Source organism: Myotis nattereri, assembly GCF_964212035.1.
Source record: "Myotis nattereri genome assembly, chromosome: 8".
NCBI classification, from domain to species: domain Eukaryota; kingdom Metazoa; phylum Chordata; class Mammalia; order Chiroptera; family Vespertilionidae; genus Myotis; species Myotis nattereri.
In genome coordinates, this window is record NC_138083.1 from 41,718,629 (window position 1) to 41,739,929 (window position 21,301).

At 48.2% G+C, this 21,301-nt stretch overlaps 1 protein-coding gene across 1 annotated transcript in view; it reads left to right on the forward strand.

Annotated features, from left to right (window-relative positions):
* Positions 1-201: 201 nt before the first annotated feature.
* ONECUT2 (one cut homeobox 2) overlaps positions 202-21,301 on the forward strand; it is a gene marked incomplete at its 5' end in the record, with an annotated part of 50,447 nt that continues 29,347 nt past the window's right edge. Inside the window, one exon of the mRNA XM_081096586.1 lies at positions 202-1,435. Coding sequence (XP_080952712.1) covers positions 202-1,435 — 1,234 coding nt within the window. The remainder of the gene's footprint in view (positions 1,436-21,301) is intronic.

Here is a 21,301-nt window from a genome sequence, read left to right on the forward strand (position 1 = left end):
GCACGCACGCCCCGTCCGCCCCCACCCCGCCCCCACCCCGGGCGCGCCCGCCCGCAGCCCGGGGCGCACACCGCACGCACGCTCCCCCTCCACACACTCACGCAGTCTCGTGCCCTCCCCTGCTCCCGCGGCGGAGCTCAGCCACGCGCGCCTTGCCAGCCCGCCGGCCGCCCCCGCCGCCCCCGTGCCCCGATGGACTGAATGAAGGCTGCCTACACCGCCTATCGATGCCTCACCAAAGAACTAGAAGGCTGCGCCATGAACCCGGAGCTGACAATGGAAAGTCTGGGCACTTTACACGGGCCGGCCGGCGGCGGCAGCGGCGGGGGCGGAGGCGGGGGCGGCGGGGGCGGCGGCGGGGGCCCGGGCCATGAGCAGGAGCTGCTGGCCAGCCCCAGTCCCCACCACGCGGGCCGCGGCGCTGCCGGCTCACTGCGGGGCCCGCCGCCGCCGCCAACGGCTCACCAGGAGCTGGGCACGGCGGCAGCGGCAGCGGCGGCGGCGTCGCGCTCGGCCATGGTCACTAGCATGGCCTCGATCCTGGACGGCGGCGACTACCGGCCCGAGCTCTCTATCCCGCTCCATCACGCCATGAGCATGTCCTGCGACTCGTCCCCACCCGGGATGGGCATGAGCAACACCTACACCACGTTGACGCCGCTCCAGCCGCTGCCGCCCATCTCCACCGTGTCGGACAAGTTCCACCACCCGCACCCTCACCACCACCACCCCCACCACCATCACCACCACCACCACCACCAGCGCCTGTCGGGCAACGTCAGCGGCAGCTTCACCCTCATGCGCGATGAACGCGGGCTCCCGGCCATGAACAACCTCTACAGCCCCTACAAGGAGATGCCGGGCATGAGCCAGAGCCTGTCCCCGCTGGGCGCCACGCCGTTGGGCAACGGGCTGGGTGGCCTCCACAACGCGCAGCAGAGCCTGCCCAACTACGGGCCGCCGGGCCACGACAAAATGCTCAGCCCCAACTTCGACGCGCACCACACTGCCATGCTGACCCGCGGTGAGCAGCACCTGTCCCGGGGCCTGGGCACCCCGCCCGCGGCCATGATGTCGCACCTCAATGGCCTGCACCACCCGGGTCACGCTCAGTCCCACGGGCCAGTGCTGGCACCCAGCCGCGAACGTCCACCCTCGTCCTCGTCGGGCTCGCAGGTGGCCACATCTGGCCAGCTGGAGGAGATCAACACCAAAGAGGTGGCCCAGCGCATCACCGCCGAGCTGAAGCGCTACAGCATTCCGCAGGCGATCTTCGCGCAGAGGGTGCTGTGCCGGTCTCAGGGGACTCTCTCCGACCTGCTCCGGAACCCAAAGCCGTGGAGTAAACTCAAATCTGGCAGGGAGACCTTCCGCAGGATGTGGAAGTGGCTGCAGGAGCCGGAGTTCCAGCGCATGTCCGCCTTACGCCTGGCAGGTAAGCCCAGAGCGTCGCCTGGAGCCACGCTGCTGGGGAGAGGACTCCGGGGTGCTAGTGGCCACGGGTCAGCGCACCTAGCACTTCTCCGGGTTCTCTCCTGCTACCCCCTACACACTTCCTGTTCTTGACTTTATTCCTTGCTCCATTTCCTCTTTCTCTCTTCCTCCTTTTCTTTCTGCTCTCCCTTCTTCTGTTTTTCTTCTTTTCCTTCCTCCTTGTCTACAGCTTTGATCTACCGACTCCCCCCTACACACACACACACACACACACACACACACACACACACACACACACGTTTCATTTGCCTCCCTCAATGTGTCAGTTTTGCCCTCTCTTTCCGAGGCGAGATGGAGTGCCCGGTATCCACTAGGAGCCCTCTTTTTCCAGGACTCACGGAGACCAGGTATTGCCCTTGTTCAAAACCCTGTGCACTTGAACACTTGCTTAAACAATACATTTCAGTTTTCCAAACTGCCTAGTCGGTTGAGGGGCTTTGCTCTTCAGAAGAGAAAGAGATCTCTCTGTTCTCCTACCCACCTTATCAGGCAAACTTCTTTGATTATTGGCAGGAGTCACACGCAGCCTTGCCCGCACCGGGAACTGGTGGCTCGCTAGCCTGTAACAGCGCTTCCTGAGCCCTTCGTCGGCCTTGGCGTTGGCGCAGGGACTTTCTGACCCAAAGAACCGACTTGGGCTAGCTCCCATGTCACTGTCCACAGCGAGGGGAGGGTACAAGGATGAGGGTCTGGACTGCCACATTAACCTCTGGGAGAATGGGGGAAGAGAAACTAAGAATGGAGAGCGCTGTGCCTCACTTGCCAGCCACCCTTGCCCCGCTCCTAGCGTTTGCTGAGATTTGCCGAGGTTTGGCTGGGCTTGGAGAGAGGTTAGGCGCTCTCAGGGAAGAGGTGCTGAGAAATTAAGATGCAGGTTAGTTAATGCATCTTGGCCGCGGGCTACAGGCTCCGCCTTTGCATTAAGCGGACGCTGATTGTGCGCGTCGCGCCGCGGCGGGGAGGGCTGACGACCAGCGGGAGGGGACGAGTTGATGCGCTGGTTACATTGTTCTGGAGCTGCCTTGGCTCTTTGTGCCTCCTCTAGCGGCGGAGCCGCGAGGTACAGCCCTCTATTGTTCTAGGAGCACAGACACCTCCTGCGTGGGCGGCGGGAGCTGTAGAGAAAAACGCAGCAGTGGCTGCGCCTTTCTTGCAGTTGCGCGCTTTTGTGCGCACAGAGCCAGCGAGGTGCGCGTGGCAATTGCGCTGTCCTTGGGATCCAGCCGCGGGCCCATAGGGTCTAAGTGTCCAGGCACCCCACTGGGGCGGACGCACTGTACCATACTGCAAACAGGGTTGGACAGCTTCTCTTGGACTGGAGCTATCTCTCGGGGCCCGCGGGCCATCAGGGGGATAAGTCGTAGTGGCAGTGATTTCCATAGGCGTGGACAGTGGGACTCACGCGGTTCTGTGGGTTCTGAGCCGGCTGCACACAGCGCGCTTCCGGAGGGGAAAGCACGGCTTCCTCTCCCACGCCCCGGGCTTTCCTCGCACCGCCCAGCCTGGCTTATGGGGTGCACTCTACCGACACCGGCCTGGCCTGGGGGACATGACAGCATTTTCACCCGGGCTTGGGGAGGAGGCGTTTCCGATCTGACCACCTCAGCCTTTGCCTCCAGCGGCCCCACGGTGATGATCTGAGAAGATAAAAAGAAAACTAGCTTTACCCGAAAGAGCTTTGTCAAATCGGGGAACTCCAAGTACTTTTGCTTGCATTTAGATGTCTACTTTATCTCTCTCCTTTAGCTTAGTCTTCATCCTCTCCTACATTTTTCTCTGATTTGCTCTTGGTTCCTAGCAAAGATTAAGCAGTGAATAGATAGTAGGGGTGAGATATAAATTGGAGGTTTACTGACAATTCCCAACAGTGTGGTTCCCTTTTGTCTTAGTCCCCCCCTTCCACTCCCCCCCCCCCCCCAGTCTCTCTCCTGAGAGCTCTAGCACGTGCTAGCTTCCTGGACATAGGCGGCCAGAAGGAACTTGGCAGCTGGTCTTTGGGGGGTACAGTTAAAGGCTGGATGACAGCTATTCCATTCCAGCCCATCTCAGAGCGCTGTCGCCCCCTCACGCCTGTGGAGCAAAGGACAGAGCTAAAAAAAAAAAAAAAAAAAAAATGCAAAGCACTGCCTTCCTGCCTATGTATCTGAAGGTGGTGTGTCAAGTCATGTTTTACTGTTAGCTCTCCGAAATGACCCCAAGCTTGCTGAGTTGAAGGATAAGTGTGGCAATTGTGTGGCAATTCTGCGGGAACCCCACCATTGAGAGTCCCAGGATGACTCCTCTGGGGCTTTTAGGAGGAGCCCCGAAACTGCCTCTGAAACTGCCTCCTTCAGAGAGTGGGAAATTCCTCCTGAATGCTTCAAGCATTCAAATTTGGTGTGTCTGTTTTATTACCCCAAGTTGAAAAGGGACAAGAGCTTTAGCCTTTTTATCTGGTCATTCTATCAGCAACTACAAGCATGTTGAGTGGTCATTATTACATAGAAGGCTTTTCAGTTTGGGGTCAGTAGATCAGTCTCTTCAGACACTGACACAGAAGCTGGGTTGGTAAGTAGGTATTATATACTCGGGAGCACGAGGGGACTGGAGCAAATGGAGAAGAAAAGCTGAGGCCTTCTCCGCCAGGAATATCGATCGATTGGAATCGTCCCACACTGTTGGGCTCGGGTTCCAGGGGTTAAACAATCCTAGTAGCTCCACGGGGCTGCTGGGCCTTGTCTCCCAGCCCTGTGCCTAGAAGTGGTGCCATTCCTCCCCCCCCCCCCCCCCACTCCCGCTCCAGACAAGGCTCGCTCTATCTATCTATCTATCTATCTATCTCCTTTTAGTTTCCTTTTCTCTTCTCATTTTGGGCCCCTCTGGGTCTTGCCAGAGGCCCAAGCAGACAGGGTTTTGAGGGACTTAAGAATTAAGATGTCTGATTTGGACCATCGCCTGCAAACCTCACCCTTAGGTGAAGCACACCGTCACAACAGAAGCAGGTCCTTCTCCCCCTGCCCACCTCCTGGGTGTATACACAGCTCAAGGTAGCATTTCAAGAGGGAAGGGAGGAGATGTCAGGAAACTCAGATTGCCCCAGCACTAGGCTTCAGAGAAATGGACTCCAAGTGCAAGATTTCGTTTGGAAAGGGTGGCAGAGGCAGCAACTGCCCCCAGCTGGGCCTCTTCAGGGGTTTCCCAAGGCTGGCTCCTGCGGGGCAGTTTTTATGAATTGTGGCAGAGGCTGGAAGGACACACTCCCACGGGTTCAAGAACCAACACTCTCCAGCTTGCCCAAGAAAAGCCTAAACCAGCGGTTCTCAACCTGTGGGTCGCGACCCTTTGGGGGTCGAACGACCCTTTCACAGGGGTCGCCTAAGACCATCGGAAAACACGTATATAATTACATATTGTTTTTGTGATTAATCACTATGCTTTAATTATGTTCAATTTGTAACAATGAAATTGGGGGTCACCACAACATGAGGAACTGTATTAAAGGGTCTCTGCATTAGGAAGGTTGAGAACCACTGCTCTAAACCAAGGCACAAACAGGAACAAAGAGGGAGCGAACCCAGACAAGAGCCTCGGTGCCCCACCGAGGAAAAACCGAAGCCCTCAGTGCGGGGAGTGTTGCCTCCAACGCCCAGAAGACAAAGCAGAGCCCTCAGCCCTTGACAACATACCCTGTAACCCGGGCTCCCAGGTGGTCTGCTAGGAATCTGCCTCCAGTCCCAGCGGTGGACAGATTCCGGCCCTCTTCGGGCAGCAACTCCCAGGGGCCAAGCTGGAGCCAACTCTGTTCCCGCAGCAGAGGGCTCTTAACCAACCCGACCAGATGCCGCTGGGGCCACCTGAGGCTGCAGCAGTGAGCATGGCAGGGCACCAACTGTGTGCTCGGCTGCTTCTGAGCGGGGCAGGGAGGAAGGTGTCTTAGGGTACACCTCCGACAGGCACCTCCTAAATCAAGGAGAAGGAGTGGGGACTTCATTCGCAGACCTCTCCCCACTCCACACCCCCCACCCCAAGGCTCCCTGCCCACCTCAGCCCCCCTCTCGCTACATTTAGTTCGGGATCGTGGCCAAGAGGCCACAGGCAACCAGGTCGGTAGGGAACACGCGATATTTTCGCCTGCTGGATGGTGGGATTAATAATTAAAAAGCTCTCGCTACTGTCCTTGCTTGGTCAAGCCCCGAGTGCGGGTAGAACACCTCCCCAACACGCATTAGGGTGGACGGGAGCGGCCCCAGGAGGCGGGATGTGAGGAGAGTAGCGAAGCCGCGCGAGAGACGCAGTCCAGGCCAGCCGGCGCCCTGGACGAGAGAGGCTGCGCATTTATTTTTATTCCAGGCTTTCCACTGTGTGGTTATGTCACTTTCTCAAACAAATGTGTATATGGAGGGAGATCGATGCTGATAATGTTTAGAAGATTAAAAGAGCATTAATGCTGGCAACAATAACGTAAACGTGTGGACCCAGATTTCATTGATCTGGAACCTGATCCGGCGCGTTTCCAGTAAGCCCGACCGTTCCCAGCAGAGCGCTCGCCCGGCTCACGCGCTCCCTGCCGTGCTGCTGCCCCAGCTCCAGGCGGGTTCTCCGGTCTGCCTGCAGCTCCTCCCCGGAGCGGCCCCAGATACCCTAGGCTTTCTCTGGTCGCAGGACTGCCCGCCTACTTCCCCAGCTCCCCTGCGCGCACACACCGCTTCCTGCGTTTTCCGCGCTCCCGCTCCCGCCACTGGCTCTGCAGGTGGCTGTGTGTGGGCTTTGCACCAGGCCCTCCCAGCTTCCTTGTCCTGGAGGAGTCCTCTCCTCCTTCCCCAGGCCCCTACATCTGCTCCAGCAGGGTCCCGGGCAACTTCGTTCCTCCATTGGAACCATCTAGGAAATTCAGTCACCCCCTTCATATGCGGGAATAACCAAACCCTACTTTGCAAACGTCTCTAAAGCTGCCTGCTAACCTCGCAGCTTCTGGATCCGTGGATCCCCTCTCATCCTTGACTGTTCTCATTAAAAGAGAGAGCTCATTCGCATTAAATGTCCCCATTCGCAGGCTTTGCACACAGATGCATTAGTTGGACAGTTAAACGCAGCCTGATGACAAAGCCCTGGGCTTCATCCCTCAGAAATGTCTGCTCTGCAGCAGGCCAATTAGACCAACCTGGGAAGAGTCTTGTTTCCTACCCCGGCTGGGGCGGGAAGGTAGAAACCAGACTGGAAGACCTCTCCACCATGCCCTCCTCTTCCCTCCAGCGGGAGAGAACTGGGGCTCTCCTCTAGCCAGGGCAGGGAGGTTTGCCCTGGGTAACCGGTCCTGGCCAGAAAAGAAAGACCACCTGAGCTGTTCCTTCCTGCCCACACCCTGCCAACGGCTCCCTTGCCAAACTGTGGATTATTCTCCCAGAAAGAACAGTAAAGGTGAATTTGACTAGAAAACAGGAAAGAGGTGAGATAGAGTGAGGGTGAGACGAGAGCTTAATTGTTCTGGTTTCTTGAAATTATAACTCCAATTGGAGAAAGCTAAGCTTTTCCTTTCAGAGAAGGTCTCAATCCAGAAGGAAAGGAATTTTCTTTCCTTCTCCAAGAATGAAATGAGAAAAAGGAGGAAGGAAAGGAGGGTGGGGGAGAATTGTTCTGCTTGGAGTTGTGACAAAGGATCAATGGGTTTTTTCTTTCTGTCCTCCCCTCACGAGGGTCATCTTCCCACCAGTAGCATCTGTTTAAGAAGGGAGCTTCGATATAGCTTCTTGATTCCTAGTCAGAATGTGCCCTTACCCCGCTCCTGAAAACTACTGTGAACTAGGTCAGGTGATCCGTGATCAGATACAGAAACTGAAGGTAGGTGCTTTCCTTCGGTTAGGCAGACAATTGCCCCTCCCCACATGCCCCACAATAAGGATCCCTATGTTCTCCTTCTCTGAGGGTTGAATGGCATTTTGGAGAGTGGGATCTTAGACTCTCCCCGACCCCCATCTTAGAATCCCAAAACAGGGTGAGAATCCTGGTGAGTGGTGAGGGTGGTGCAGAGGGGAAACTGATTCCCCCAGATTCTCTGTGTCTCCAAGAGGAGACTGCCCCACTCCCCTCTTGAGTCAGGTCTGCATGGAGGCAACAGGGACCTGCCCCTCATGGCTTACCTTCCCCAGCTCCAGGCCTGAACCCTGAGAGATGGAGAACCTGCTTCTCCTGCTGTTTCAACCCCAAACATCATTTTAGGGTCACCTGTGGGTTTTCTCGCCATTAGAACCTTTTTCTAAAGGAAGATTAGAGGAAGAGGTTTGAGGAGTTCTCAGGAAGAAAGTACTGCGCCCTACCTGCTATGGCTGGTGATGGTGGTGGCAGACACTGTGTTCAGGAAAAGTGGTATCATGTAGGGAGACTCCCTGGAGAAATGAAATTCTCAGAGGAGAAGCAGAAAGATTTAGTTTCTGGGTTCCTGCCAAAGGAAGGGAAATGAGGAGGGAATTAAATAGAAATAATTGTCTGGATAAAGGGCCCTGGGGAAAAGGGTGAATATTGAGGCACCCTGGGCATTAAACTTCAAAGACCCTCTGGATTATGTTCACCCCTGACCACTCACAGACCCTTGTTTTTCCTGACCTGGGGAAAAGTATCCCCATCCAGGGGGATACTTTTCTTGTGGGGAGAGACCATGATGAGGAAGCCCAATGGGGCCATTTATGCTGTCAGGTGCAGAGCCTGCTGAAGATGGGCTGGGGGGGGGGGGCATCATCACCCCTCATCACCCAATCTGCCCCCCTAATCCACTTCAGTGACTTTGGGAAAGGCTTTTTTTATTTCCATGTCTCAAGATAAAGACCGAAAATAAACATGCACAGGTTTTTGAAGGGACAGGAAGGGAGGCGGAGGTAGGGAAGATGATTGAGTAAGTCAGCCCACCTGGTGCCTGAAAAGGTGTAGATAGGCAATGCATAGAGGCAGGCTGCAGGGCGTGCAGATAGAGTCTCACTTGAGGGGTAGGGTTCCTAGAAGCTGTGGACATTTGTTGTGAAAAACTGCCCATGCAAATTTTCCCAGAGGGAAGGGAGACTCTGCCCTCCACCTTGATGCCTCTCTCGCCATTTGAAGATCCATTACTCTTCTGTAGAAAGCAGACTTTGTTTGGGTTGGAAGCACACCTCCAATGTAATTTAATCAGCATTGGACTTTGGCTCATGTAATCAAATATACATATACTTTCTCCTGCAGGAAGAAAAATAATTTCTCTGTAACTGCTATTGACTTGAAGTCATGTAATCTCTGGAAAACATCACATTTTTAAAGGGAAAGGTAAAATTAAGGGGAAAAGAATCCAGTTTTAGTGGTTTGCCTTGTCATTGCTAAGAGAGCCAGTTACCACCTAAGAAAGGGCAGAAAGAGCATTCCAGAGCTCACATACTTGTGCTGCTGCAATTGTAGATATTTCACTTCAGATTCCTGTGTTGTCAGCCTCCCACATTTATTTTTGTAGGAAACAAGGTTGACTAGCTCACCAGATCCCAGGAATTTGGCCTTTATATTTACATTGTGTCACATGCTTGGAGGAATGGGTTTCTTCCATTTTTCTGCCCTGTTTGGAGAAGCCACAGAGAGCAGCAGCGGGATCCCAGTGGACAGCAAGCCCCTTCATTAAGGATGATTGGTAGCCATGCCAGCTCACTCCCCACTGCATCCCCAGGGCCTTGATCATGGAGTTCTGCCCTAGAGCATCCCTCTAGATCAGGCTTGGACTCCCCACCCCCAGGGCGAGGCTCTGGGCTTTACCCAAGTTAAGTCTGTTAGGGAATCTGTTGTAAACACAGATCCATTGATTTGCATTTGTCAGAGAGTAAAGTTAAACCAGTGAAAAGAGAAGCCCTTACCCTTTTATGTAGGGCCAGGGAAACCTTTCATATTGATCCTATTGATCCAACCTTTCCCTTTAAGGAAACCACATAGTTAAAGACCCTCGTTCAATAGATTTACCCTTCGCACTTGTGATATTCCTTTAAGTGTTCTCATCTAGGATAGCTGGGCATTAAGCCCACACTCCAAACCAGACAGAAATGAAAAGAGAGTAGGAGGGGAGGGGTCAGGAGGCAGAATTGTGGGAAGTGAAATTGAATCAAACTGAAATGTGTAATGATTTGATTGGGGGTGTTTTTCCCATTCTTCTAAGATGACATGCAGAGATAAAGACAAAATGGATGTATTTAGCATCTCTCCTTTTTTTTCCCAACCAGAGAAAACCTGTTTACATGCTAGAGTAGCAACATTTGTGGAACATCATTTTCCACTGTAAAATTATTTCAATCAATCCACTGGCTTGGTTCACTTAAGCTGGTTCACTTCAAAGCGGTAATACTTCCACAAAAATTATTTTGGTTCATTTGTAGCAAATCAGGAATAGAATTGTCCTCAGACAATGGAGTATTTTCTGGGGGGCTCTGTAGATGAGCATGGACACTGAGAGTGGGCTTGGAGTTGTGTGTTCTGATGGAAGTGGGTAGAGACTAGGGCAACAGTAAGGTACAACTTTTCTTACAGAGCAGTGTAGATGGACTAGGAATTGCTAAATATTGTTCAGTCTTGCTTGTGTTTGCAGACATGAACATGAAAGTCCTCTTTGTTTCCAGAACTGTTGGCTCGATCCATTTCCTTTCTTCCTTGACCCTTTGGTTCTGTGAATAACATCCATTTGTGATTCCCCCCCCCCCAACATGGTGCATGTGCAATTCCTAATTGGTTATCTCTTGGGTTGTGTTCAGATATTCATGTTTGTTTTATGTGATTGAAAAATATTAATGATTCCTTAGGTGAGCTAATGTATTTATCTGCTGAGTGAGTTCAAAGGGCAGAGTTCAGCTTTGGTTCAGGTTAATTGAACAGGAAGCAGTGAGCTCTCCAGGCTGTGTTTAACTAGAGTCCCTTAAAATATCACACTCAGCAAACACACAATTTCACTGCCCTCATCCTGGAGTCTGATGTAAGAGGCACAGATCAACTTGGGTTGCCTGTTTAAAACCCCAAAGCAAAGCATAGCAACTGCAACAAAGCCCTAGAGTCCCCCTCAGGGAAGAAGAGTTTTCTCATTGGCTAATTGCTTTATTGGTAGCACTGACCTGCAGAGCAGCTGCAGGGGCCTGGATGAAGGCTGAGGCCTCAGAATAATGTGCTCCATTAGAACAGGGCAAGACATTTTTTGTTTACTCAATTGGAGCACCCTGCAAAGTGCCATTAACCCCTGCCCAACGGCGCTCCTCCTGCAGAAGCCAAAGGTCAGGCCAGTCAGGCTGTAGGCACAGCTAGCTCTGCCCTGGTAGGAGGGAGGGAGCATCCTGCTGGCATTGCCCTCCCCAAACTTGGCCCAACCGAGTGGGCCCCTCCAGGGCTTTGGGCACAGCAAGCAGTTACAAAACTTATTCACATTTCCCAATTGCTGAATCACGTTATTGATGATTAAACAATTTTGATCTGAGTACCATCAATCACATCAGAAAAGAATCCTCCCCCTGACCCTTTCTTTTCTATTTATGTTCTCTTCATCCCTGTGAGTTACAGTAAATAGAATTGTGCAAACGCTGCTTTTTAGCAGGAATATAGTCTGGATAAGTGCTTGGATCAAGAGGAAGACAGACCTCCAAACAGGGCTCGGGTTGTTTAACAGAAAGAGCGTTGGGGTGGACTCAGCAGTTAAGGCTTCCTCGGAGAGCACCTTGAACTAGAGTGCCACCTGCCGGGAGTCATCTCACTGCAATGAGCCTTGCAGCCTCCCACAAGGCGCAGGTCCCTTCCTCCACTTTGTTCCTAGATCTGGGACCCCATTCCTCATCCTCCTGACCACTACCTATATTTCCCTAGACATTTCTTCTGGGACTTATTCCTGGTCATTTGGGACTCTAACGTCTGCCTTTTCTCATTCATTGCCAAAGAGAAATCAGTGATTCTGCTGTGTCCGGTTATAGTCTGCACATTGAGATAATAGTCTCCTGCTTAGATGGAAAGTGCTTGGAGAAAGAGGGGCAGAGACAGAAAAAAAAAAAAAAAGAAAGAAAAAAATCTGTGGGAGAGGAGAGGAATGGTTATGTGTGTAAGAGAAATGGTTCAATTGATGGTGCCAGTGAGGGCTATACCCACTGTAAGGTGTTCTGAAAAGGTAAAATATTGCACAAAAGTGAGAGGGTAGGAGAGAATTAGTATGGGCAGGGAGGACATCAGGAAAGAGATATGCCAAAGCAGCGAGCCAGAGGTGGGCTCTGTGAAATCTCCTGGGAAGAGAAAAAGTGAACCAGGCATTTTGCAATTGCAAAGAAGTGAGCCAATGAGCTAGCCTGGGAGCCAAGCTGTGGAGCTGGCTGTAGCTCTGTGGGCGGCAACTGTTTCCAGACTCGGCTCACATCGATCAGACCCAAAGCCCCTGGCAGCCTAGCGCCAGTGGGTGGGTTGCTGACTCCATGCTTGGGCGCAGGCTTCAGCACCACGAACAGCGCCATGGGGAGCCCAGAGCCAAGCGCTCGGGGGGCTGCAATCTGAGCTAGTTTCCACCTCAACCCGGAGCTGGGCCCTCTATGGGGTTAAATCCGGGCAGCACCCTGATCAGTAGCTCCAGCTCTCTAGATCTCAGTGCCCCTCTCCACACCCCCTGCCCCCCAGACTGAACAGAACCTCAGATTTTCCTCTTGCACCCATGACTCTGGTTCTCCAAGGAGATCAGCAATAACAAAGGGAGAGGAGGCATTGGTGAAGACAGGACAAAAGGTGCTAAATGACCCTTTCCTTACAAAGAGGAAGACCATTACCTTTTTTTTTTGAGTGGGGGCTGGAGGGATTAAACTATTTTCACGATGTTCTGCCTTCTGCAGGCACTGATTGCTGCTCTCAACGTGATATTTCAGATTTCCTCTCAAGGTTTACAGTCTGGTTGCCCACCCCCCAACAACACCGCCACACACACAGGTATACACAAATGGATACTTTCGCCCCCACATACTTCTGATTTTTGAAAACATGGCTTTCATTATATTAAACAATACTGTCACTTTATATCAGCAAAATGTTGACGGGAGAACCAGCTACGGGACAGCACTATCTCCAAAAAATCTAGAAACCGGGTTTGATTTCAGGAGAGCCATCCGTGATGGGGTTCTCTTTGAGAAGTGTCTCTCCACAGCTGTTTGGGGCCAATGGTCGAGCCACGTCCCCCAAGCCACACGGTGGAGTGCTATGGCCTTGACCAGGGGGGAGCTGACATCAGGCACTGACCCCTGGCTCTGGCTGCTCTGCTTTGTGTTCTTATTCCAGAGAAAAGAGGCAGGTGGGCCCTTTTGGCCTATAATTGGGGACAATTCACATCTTTATGCATTTCTAGCAAAATGGCCTTTGCTTTCCCAAAGCTAATTAAAATGTAAAACTCTTGCTTTATTTCAAGGAATTTTATACTTCAAACCTAATTTATTACTAAAGGGAGGTGGAGCATAGGAACAGACAAGTGTGTCCCCTTTAAAAGAAAGTCAGGGGTATGATAAATGAGATTTTCTTCCCTGTGACAATTCACTTTTAAATTCCAAGTGGCTCTTGGATGAAAGGAAGAAAGAAAATCCAGCCCAAAATTAATCTGGTAGAGCATTGATTCTCAATGTTGAAAAAATGATTTTCTGTGTTTAAATATCTAAAATTTTGCTCTAAAAATGAATAGGAACATATTTTCGAGAACATATTTGAATCAGATATAAGAACTTGTTTTAGATCTGTTTAGTAAACACTGATAAAAGCAGTTTTTCAAGCTGTATGATCTTTGAATTTGCACTATCAAAATCTTTTCCAGTAAAATGGATTTGACAGTAAGCAAAGTCCTTTTTTAAAAAAGGTTTTTGTTTTATTTTGTTTTTTAGCAAAGTTCTTTTTTAAAAGTCTTTTTTATATGCATCACTGCATTTTATTAAAAATAAGGCAGTCCATAGACACAGATAACAGTGAGGTGATTACCAGAGGGAAAGGGGTGTGGGCGAAGGTAGAAGACAGTAAACAGGGGATAAATGGCTTAGGGTGGTGAGCACACAATACAATATACAGATGATGTATTATAGAATTGTACACCTGGAACCTACATAATTTTATTAACCAATGTCACCCCATAAATTAAATTTAAAAATAAAGCAGTCTACTCGGCAAGATGGCACTAAATGCATTTCTCATCTAGTGAACTCAGTGTGGTTTTAAAAGAATATTTTGACAAGACTGCTATGTAAACAGGACCTCGCCTATAGTCTTCTTTGATTTTAAGTACTAAAAAGTGTGTAGAATGAACGAACTTTTTACTTTTCTGAAACAGTATGACAAATTCCTAAATCTAAAAGGTTTTTTAAAATCTTGGATTCAGTTGCCTCCTAATGTATGCCTAATGAGCTCAGTGAATGAGTTCACTTTAGTTCATGTTCCAGGCACAAGAGTGAATTCTTTATTCATTCCCAACTCTAATCCCTCTCATCATTTTCTAAAAATTCCTCTGAAAAAGAAGAGACAGTCTTCCTATTGAAAGGCCAATTCCTTGACCTGATTCTGGGCCCCTGCCTCTCCTGGCTTCTTAGGGCTCCAAGTTTTTCTGTGCTCATAAAATACTTCCCATCAGTATTTTTGTGTTTCAGTGTCTTCTGGTTTTTTGTTGTTTTTTTGTGTGTGTTTTTTGTAAATATATTTTTATTGATTTCAGAGAGTAAGAGAGAGATAGAAACATCAATGATGAGAATCACTGATTGGCTGCCTCCTTCCCATCCCACACTGGGATCAATTGATTGAGCCCACAACCCAGGCATGTGCCCTGGCCAGGAATCGAACCGTGATCTCCTGGTTCATAGGTCGATGCTCAACCACTGAGCACACCTGCTGGGCTTGTCTATCATTTGTTTTTTAATGTTCCCCACAACACCTGTTCTAGCTTTATCTCTTCCTTCCTTCCTTTCACTTCTAGAAAGAGTTACTATAATTCAGTGCCTATTTCTAACCTCCTATTTCAGGCCCAGGGCTTTAGTCTGGTTCCACCCACACCTGTTTACTAAACCTGCTCTTACTAATGTCACTATTGAGGTGTTTGTAGCCAAATCCAATGGACACTTCTTAGTTCTTAATCTGGCCTCTCCACAGAATTTGACACACTGCTGACCACCTTTTGCTTTCCCTTTCTTCTCCTGACTTCTGAAATACTGTACTCTCTTATTTTTCTTTTTAACATTCTGATCGCTCCTTCTCAGCCTCCTTTCTGGGCTCCTCTTGCTCCGTCCAGCTAGCTCGGCATTCTGGCCCAGGCTATTTTATTTTTGCACTCAGTGAACTCACCCTGGGTAATCTCATCAATTGGTTTACTATCTCTCTACACTGAGGACTGCCAGTCTCTCTCCAGCCTTGATATGTCTCCTGAGCTCCAGATCCGTATTTCCTTCTGCATCTGAACATCTTTGCTGCAAGTCCACAAACTCAGTCTCCTCGCCCCCTTCACCATTACCACCATATACGAGTCTCTTATTTTATTCCCTCTCTCTTTCACTAACATCACCTTGTACACAGAATCTCAAGTCAGAAACCAGTCATTCTGGGGGAATGGTTGGTATATGTGTACTTCTGTCTGGCCTTATTTTCTCGCTCTCCTTTTTGAAAAGGGATATTCTTGTCTATAAATGTTTTGTTCATTGATAGAAATACTAGAACAATTGAGCCTGCAAACACATTAGCAAATCAGAGAGACTGGTTTCCCTTTTGAAGTCATTTTAATAATAAGTAAAGTAGTCCTCACCAGTTTGGCTCAGTGGATAGAGTGTTGGCCTGAGGACTGAAGGGTCCCAGGTTCGATTCCAGTCAGGGCACATGCCCAGGTTACAGGTTTGATCCCCAGTGGGGGCGTGCAGGAGGCAGCTGATCAGTGATTCTCTCTCATCATTGATGTTTCTGTCTCTCTCTCTCTCTCCCTTCCTCTCTGAAATCAATAAAAATATTTTAAAATAATAATAAGTAAAGTAAATTTGCATATAAATGGTCATTACTTGATATACAGCAAATTCCTAGATTGTTATTTATTTAAATTTACCTGTAAAGAGTAAAGAAAAAAGCCCTAGCCAGTTTTGCTCAGTGGACAGAAGATCAGCCTGCAGACTGAAGGATCCCAGGTTCAATTCCAGTCAAGGGTACATGCCCAGGTTGCAGGCTCCATTCCCTGTAGGGGGCATGCAGGAGGCAGCTGATCAATGATTCTCTCTCATCATTGATGTTTCTGTCTCTCTCTCCCTCTCCCTTCCTCTCTGAAATCAATAAAAAATATATTCTTTAAAAAGAAGTAAAGAAAAAAGCCAGAGGTCAACATCTTATATTGATATGTTTACCCTCTTCCTTTCTCATTTCTTTATCTTTTGGAAAATGAGTACATAAACAAATTACTTAGGATCCTTGAGACCCAGTAGTTCAAAAATTTTCAGGGATGTTAGACATAGTTTTGCATACACAGCACTGAACTAAATAGTAAAGAATGGAAAAAAATTAAGTCGCTTTTTTTTAACCTTTGATTTTACTGGCTTTTGAAGATTTGAGTGCATAAATCCTCATTTACCTTCACAATACCCATATGGCATTGAGTGAAAATAGATTTTATTATTATGTCAACTTCAGTAAGAAACTGGAACTAAAATAATTTGCTAAATGTCTTGTGTGGAAATTCTATATTGCCTTGTGATATTTTTTCTTTTTTTACACTTATGCTTTGACATTCATTTTACAAACTATGAAGATCAAGTACATATGAACAGAACTCAGTGTTAATTTTAAAACATTCTAGACCAAGCATGTGAAACTCGTGGCCGGCGTGGGGCTGCGAGTTTGACATGCTTGTTCTAGACTTTTTCTTCTTGCCTTTAGTTGAATGCATTGCAGCAGAGATGCTCAGTAAGCAATTGGCTGGAGTGACTGTCGTTTGTGTGCCTTGCATAGACAACCAAGTTTCCTTTGACAAGTAGGCAGAGACAGGAAAGTTTGGCCAGAGCAGGAGGCAGCTCTGAGGCCTCTCTGAAAAGCCTTGGACTCCCAGTCAGAGGTCCAACTCTCCTCTGGCTGGGGCACCATGGCCTGGACAGAGCTGGCACCAAAGGGCACACACTCTCCTTTATTCTCTTCTGCTCAGTGCCCTAGCCTCCTCTTCTGCCATCTTTCAAAGTGGGAACAGGAGTTAGTACTGCTGAGCTCACCGCTCCCTGACCAGTTTTCCATCTAGAGCCTCAGACCTGAGCTTCCATAGGCAAATTCTGGAAAGTCAATTAAAAGGGCAGGGTGGAGAATAGCTAGATGACTGGATTGGGGAAGAAAGGGAGGAAAATTCACAGTAGGGATAGGCGGGTTTTTCTATCATAAGCCACGGCAGCTCAGGATCCTGTGTTCTGCCTCCTCCGAATGAGTCCCTGAGATATGAACATCCCTATCTGAGGTGGGCAAGGAGCCCCAGGCTCAGAAGAGAGGAAGTCTAGAGCAGGTCCTGGGAACAGTGTCTTTATAACCCAGATTCCTCTCTCCTTGGCTGCAGGGAAGGGAGTGGAGGCATCAAGCACTCCTTTTCCCCCTCCTCTGTAGGGTAGATCAGTGGCTTTGGCTTTGGAATCAGACGGGCTTGGGTATTAATTCTAACTCTGCCTTTACTAGCTCTAACTTAGCCTCTCTGAGTCTCTGTTTCCTCCTTTATAAAGTGGAAATAATATGTCCACCTTCGAGAGTATTAGATGAAAGTATTAGAGATAATTTGTATAAAGTAGCTGTTGGGTAATAGGCTGTTGAACTGTCTTCAAGACTTTCCCACAGAACCCCTCACCTAGAGTGGTGACCTGAGGGATAAGATGGCTTTGGATGTTGGGGATGAAGAGAGAAAGGAAATAAAGTACAGAGTTAATTAAACTTCTGTTATGTGCTATGTATCAGTTACCCATTGGCATGTAACAGACCATTCCAAAACTCATGCAATGCAGTGGTAAGTAAGCATTTTTTTCGCACTTATCTGCAGGACTCAGCTGATCTAGGTTGGTCCCAGCTGGGCCTGCCAATACATCTGTGATTCAGCTGGCTTGATCATGTGTGTGGGTGGCTCTACTCTACATATTTCCCATCTTCTCCTGGGACCATGGCAATGGCAAAGGGGAATGTGCAAGCAATAATATACTCTAACATTCCACTGGTGAAAGCAAGTTACATGGCTGAGCCCAGAGACAGAGTGAAAGGACTACAAGGTTACATAAGGAACATGGGTAAGAGAAGGATTGAATTGGAGCTTTTTTTTTTTCAGTCTACCTCATATCACATGTTTTGGTACACCTTTATTCTGTTGGTGTTTGGTTTTTTTAAAATTTTTTTTTTAATGTATTTTATTGATTTTTCACAGAGAGGAAGGGAGAGAGATAGAGAGTTAGAAACATCGATGAGAGAGAAACATCGATCAGCTGCCTCCTGCACATCTCCCACTGGGGATGTGCCCGCAACCCAGGTACATGCCCTTGACCGGAATCGAACCTGGGACCTTTCAGTCCGCAGGCCGACGCTCTATCCACTGAGCCAAACCGGTTTTGGCTGTTGGTGTTTTTTTTTAATCCTCACCTGAGGATAATGTGCTTTTTAAATTATCGATTTTAGAGAGAGAGAGGAAGGGAGAGAGAAATATCAATGTGAGGAGAAACATCAATAGGTTGCCTCCTGTAGTCACTCCAACCAGGGAGAGAACCCACAACCTAGGTGTGTGCCCTGGCTGGGAATCAAACACATAACCTTTTTGGTGCATGGGATGACACTCTAACCAACTGACCCACCCGGCCAGGGCCGCACCTTTATTCTTGCAGGAAGCCATTTCTATGGTAGGGATAGGATAGGAAAACAAATTTGGCAACAATCAGAAAGTAAATCTGAAAGTATTTCAAAGTTCTTTACTATTTTATACTGTAGCCAAGTAACATAACTATGCCCAACTGGACAGGAGCTATGTTTCTTTGTACTATGACTGTTTGTGGACATGCCTAACCTACAGTCGCATAGTAGCAGGAACTCTGGGCTTTGCTTTCCTTCACCGTCTTGTTAGCACTAGCACGGTGCCTAAAACGTAGTTGGCACTCAGTAAATATGGAATGCCATTGGTCCCCACTCTCCTGTCCTACTAGGAGGTCCCCTCCAGCCCCAGCAGATGACTACATGTAGCTCTATATGTATTTTAAAACAAGGCTTCATTTTAAACTTTTCTGCTTTTTTTTTCCACTGAAATAACCACCAAACATCCAAGGTACAAAAGCCCACATCAGTTGCCTGCAGAAGCTCAGCCATCCAATTCAGATCTCGGTTATTCTGTGCTGATAAACTCCAAACAATGGGAAGGAACCCTTTGCTCAGGGTTCGACAGTGAATATACAAGCAATTAGAAGGCGATATCAAAAAGGTCAAAAGATTGACTCATTGTGACTCCCAACAATGCCTAAGGTTTGTTGTTGTTTTTTAACCTTGGGTTTTATATCTGGGGCATGTGGTTTTAAAATCATAAGCAGTGTTAAAAACTACTTGACAGTTTTGTCTTGATTCTTAATGCAGGTGTTAAGAGATGCCTCCCATTAGTGAGTATGCCCCTAGTCAATGTGTTTATTTGCCTCGTCCTTCTTCTCTGCCTGCCCCTAATGGTCTGGTACACAGAGGGCTACTTGAGCTGATTTATATGGATCTCAGTTGCTCTCATTTGTGCATACTTAATTCAGAGAGGTGATCACATTGATTTCCTCGCCCTACTTTCCAAGACATTGTACTAACATAGATATCTCAGCTGCTCTAAACACATTGTATGCAGAAGGAAAACATTTTAAACCTTTGGAAGCAATTTTAATGGACATTTCATTGTGTTCTATGTTACTTACCTAATTAAATTTCCTTCACATTGAAGTCTATTGAAAATTAAATTGAGAAATATTTTTGAGTTCCATTGGGCAGATAACTTTGTTTAGCTGGATTTGTTCTGCGTACATATGAAATGGCATCCTAGGAATCAATACCCAGTGCTTACACTTCCCATGGATATGACGAAATGACACCCTTAGTAGGCAGATGTAGTCCCCTGTTATTCATAACAAGCTAACCCTGAACTCGTTTACCCTGCAATTCCAGAAAGTCCTCAGATTTTACTGCCTGTTGTTTGGCAGGCTGATTTACTTGGATGCTGAGCATTGTGAACAAAGTTGGTAATCCTTCATGGATTAGCTAGAGTCCTGGGACTTCTGTTTACAAATTCACAGTGTAGCTCAAGGCTTCCTTTGGGGTATACAAAGGTCTTATTTGCATAACTGAGAGGCTGGAATTCCAGACTGGGTTTGAAAACAAATAGGATGAGTTGTCTGAGGATTCATCCCCAGTGAAGAGGTGGAATTCCCAGTGTCTTGTATCTTTGGAAGGAAGATGCAGGAGAAAGTCCTTAGCTCTCAGCTCCACCCACTCTTCTATTGAGGACAGCAACACAGACCCTTCTCCTCTTTTATCCCAGCTTTCCTAGAGACTGCTATTCCATCAAATTCAAGGGCAAGGGAACCTAGTGTGATAGAGCTGTCATTGGAGAGTTGGCAAAATTGCACTACTTTACTATTTTAAAAAATAGTCCCAAAGATCTGTTTTCTGTTGCATTGTTAATTAGTCTTTAAATATTTCAGAAATCATTAGAATTTTCAAGGTCTTCAAGGTGTATCTTTATCACTATCTTAGTTCTTTCGGGCTGCTATAACAATACCACAAACTCGGAGGCTTGGAAACAACGGAAGTGCAGTGCTCACAGTTCTTGAGGCTGGAAGTCCGAGATCAGGGTGCCATTGTGGTCAGGTGAGGTTGCGGACTTCTCATTGAATGCTCGCATGGCAGAAGGGGTTAGGGAGCTTCCTGGAGCCTCTTTCTTAAAGTGCTAATTTTGTTCATAAAGGTTCCACCCATGTTATTTAAGCACTTCCCAAAGGCCCCACCAACCAAAACCATCACCTTTAGGGGTTAGGACAGGGGTCCTCAAACTTTTTAAACAGGGGGCCAGTTCACTGTCCCTCAGACCGTTGGAGGGCCGGACTATAGTTTAAAAAAAACAAACTATAAACAAATTCCTATGCACACTGCACATATCTTATTTTGAAGTAAAAAAACAAAATGGAAACGAATACAGTATTTGTATTTGCATGTGGCCCGCGGGCTGTAGTTTGAGGACCCCTGGGTTAGTATGTCAACATATGAATCCTGGGGTCATAAAAATTCACCCCATAGCAATCTGTGCCTGAAATGGTAAGTACATCAGAAAGTGTACCTTAAAGGAGCTTAAATGAACTAATTTAGATGCTTAGAACAACATTGTGAATGTTTGCTAATTTAGCTGTTATCATTATTAATATTATCTTTTGTAACATCTCTGTACATAAGCAAGGATTTGGCCTGAATCACCAACTCTCCCATAGTTTTTACATTAAGAGAATTGCTTGGTCTCTAGCCGGTTTGATTCAGTGGCTATTGCATGAGCATTGGCCTACGGACCAAAGGGTCCCGAGTTTGATTCCGGTCAAGGGCACATACCTTGGTTGCAGATTCCTCCCTTACCCAGGCCCTGGTCAGGGCTCATGCAGAAGGCAACCAATTGATGTGTTTCTCTAATATCAGTGTTTCTCTCTGTCTTTCCCTCTCTCTTCCACTCTCCCTGGGCTGGGGGACGGGGGTCGGGGTGTGGAAAGAGTATTGCTTGGTGTTGTCATTGAGAGCATGAGCTTCGGTGTTAGATCCAATTTGTGTCCCACTGCACCACTTCCTAGCTAGCTATGAGACCTCAGGCAAGTGGTTAACT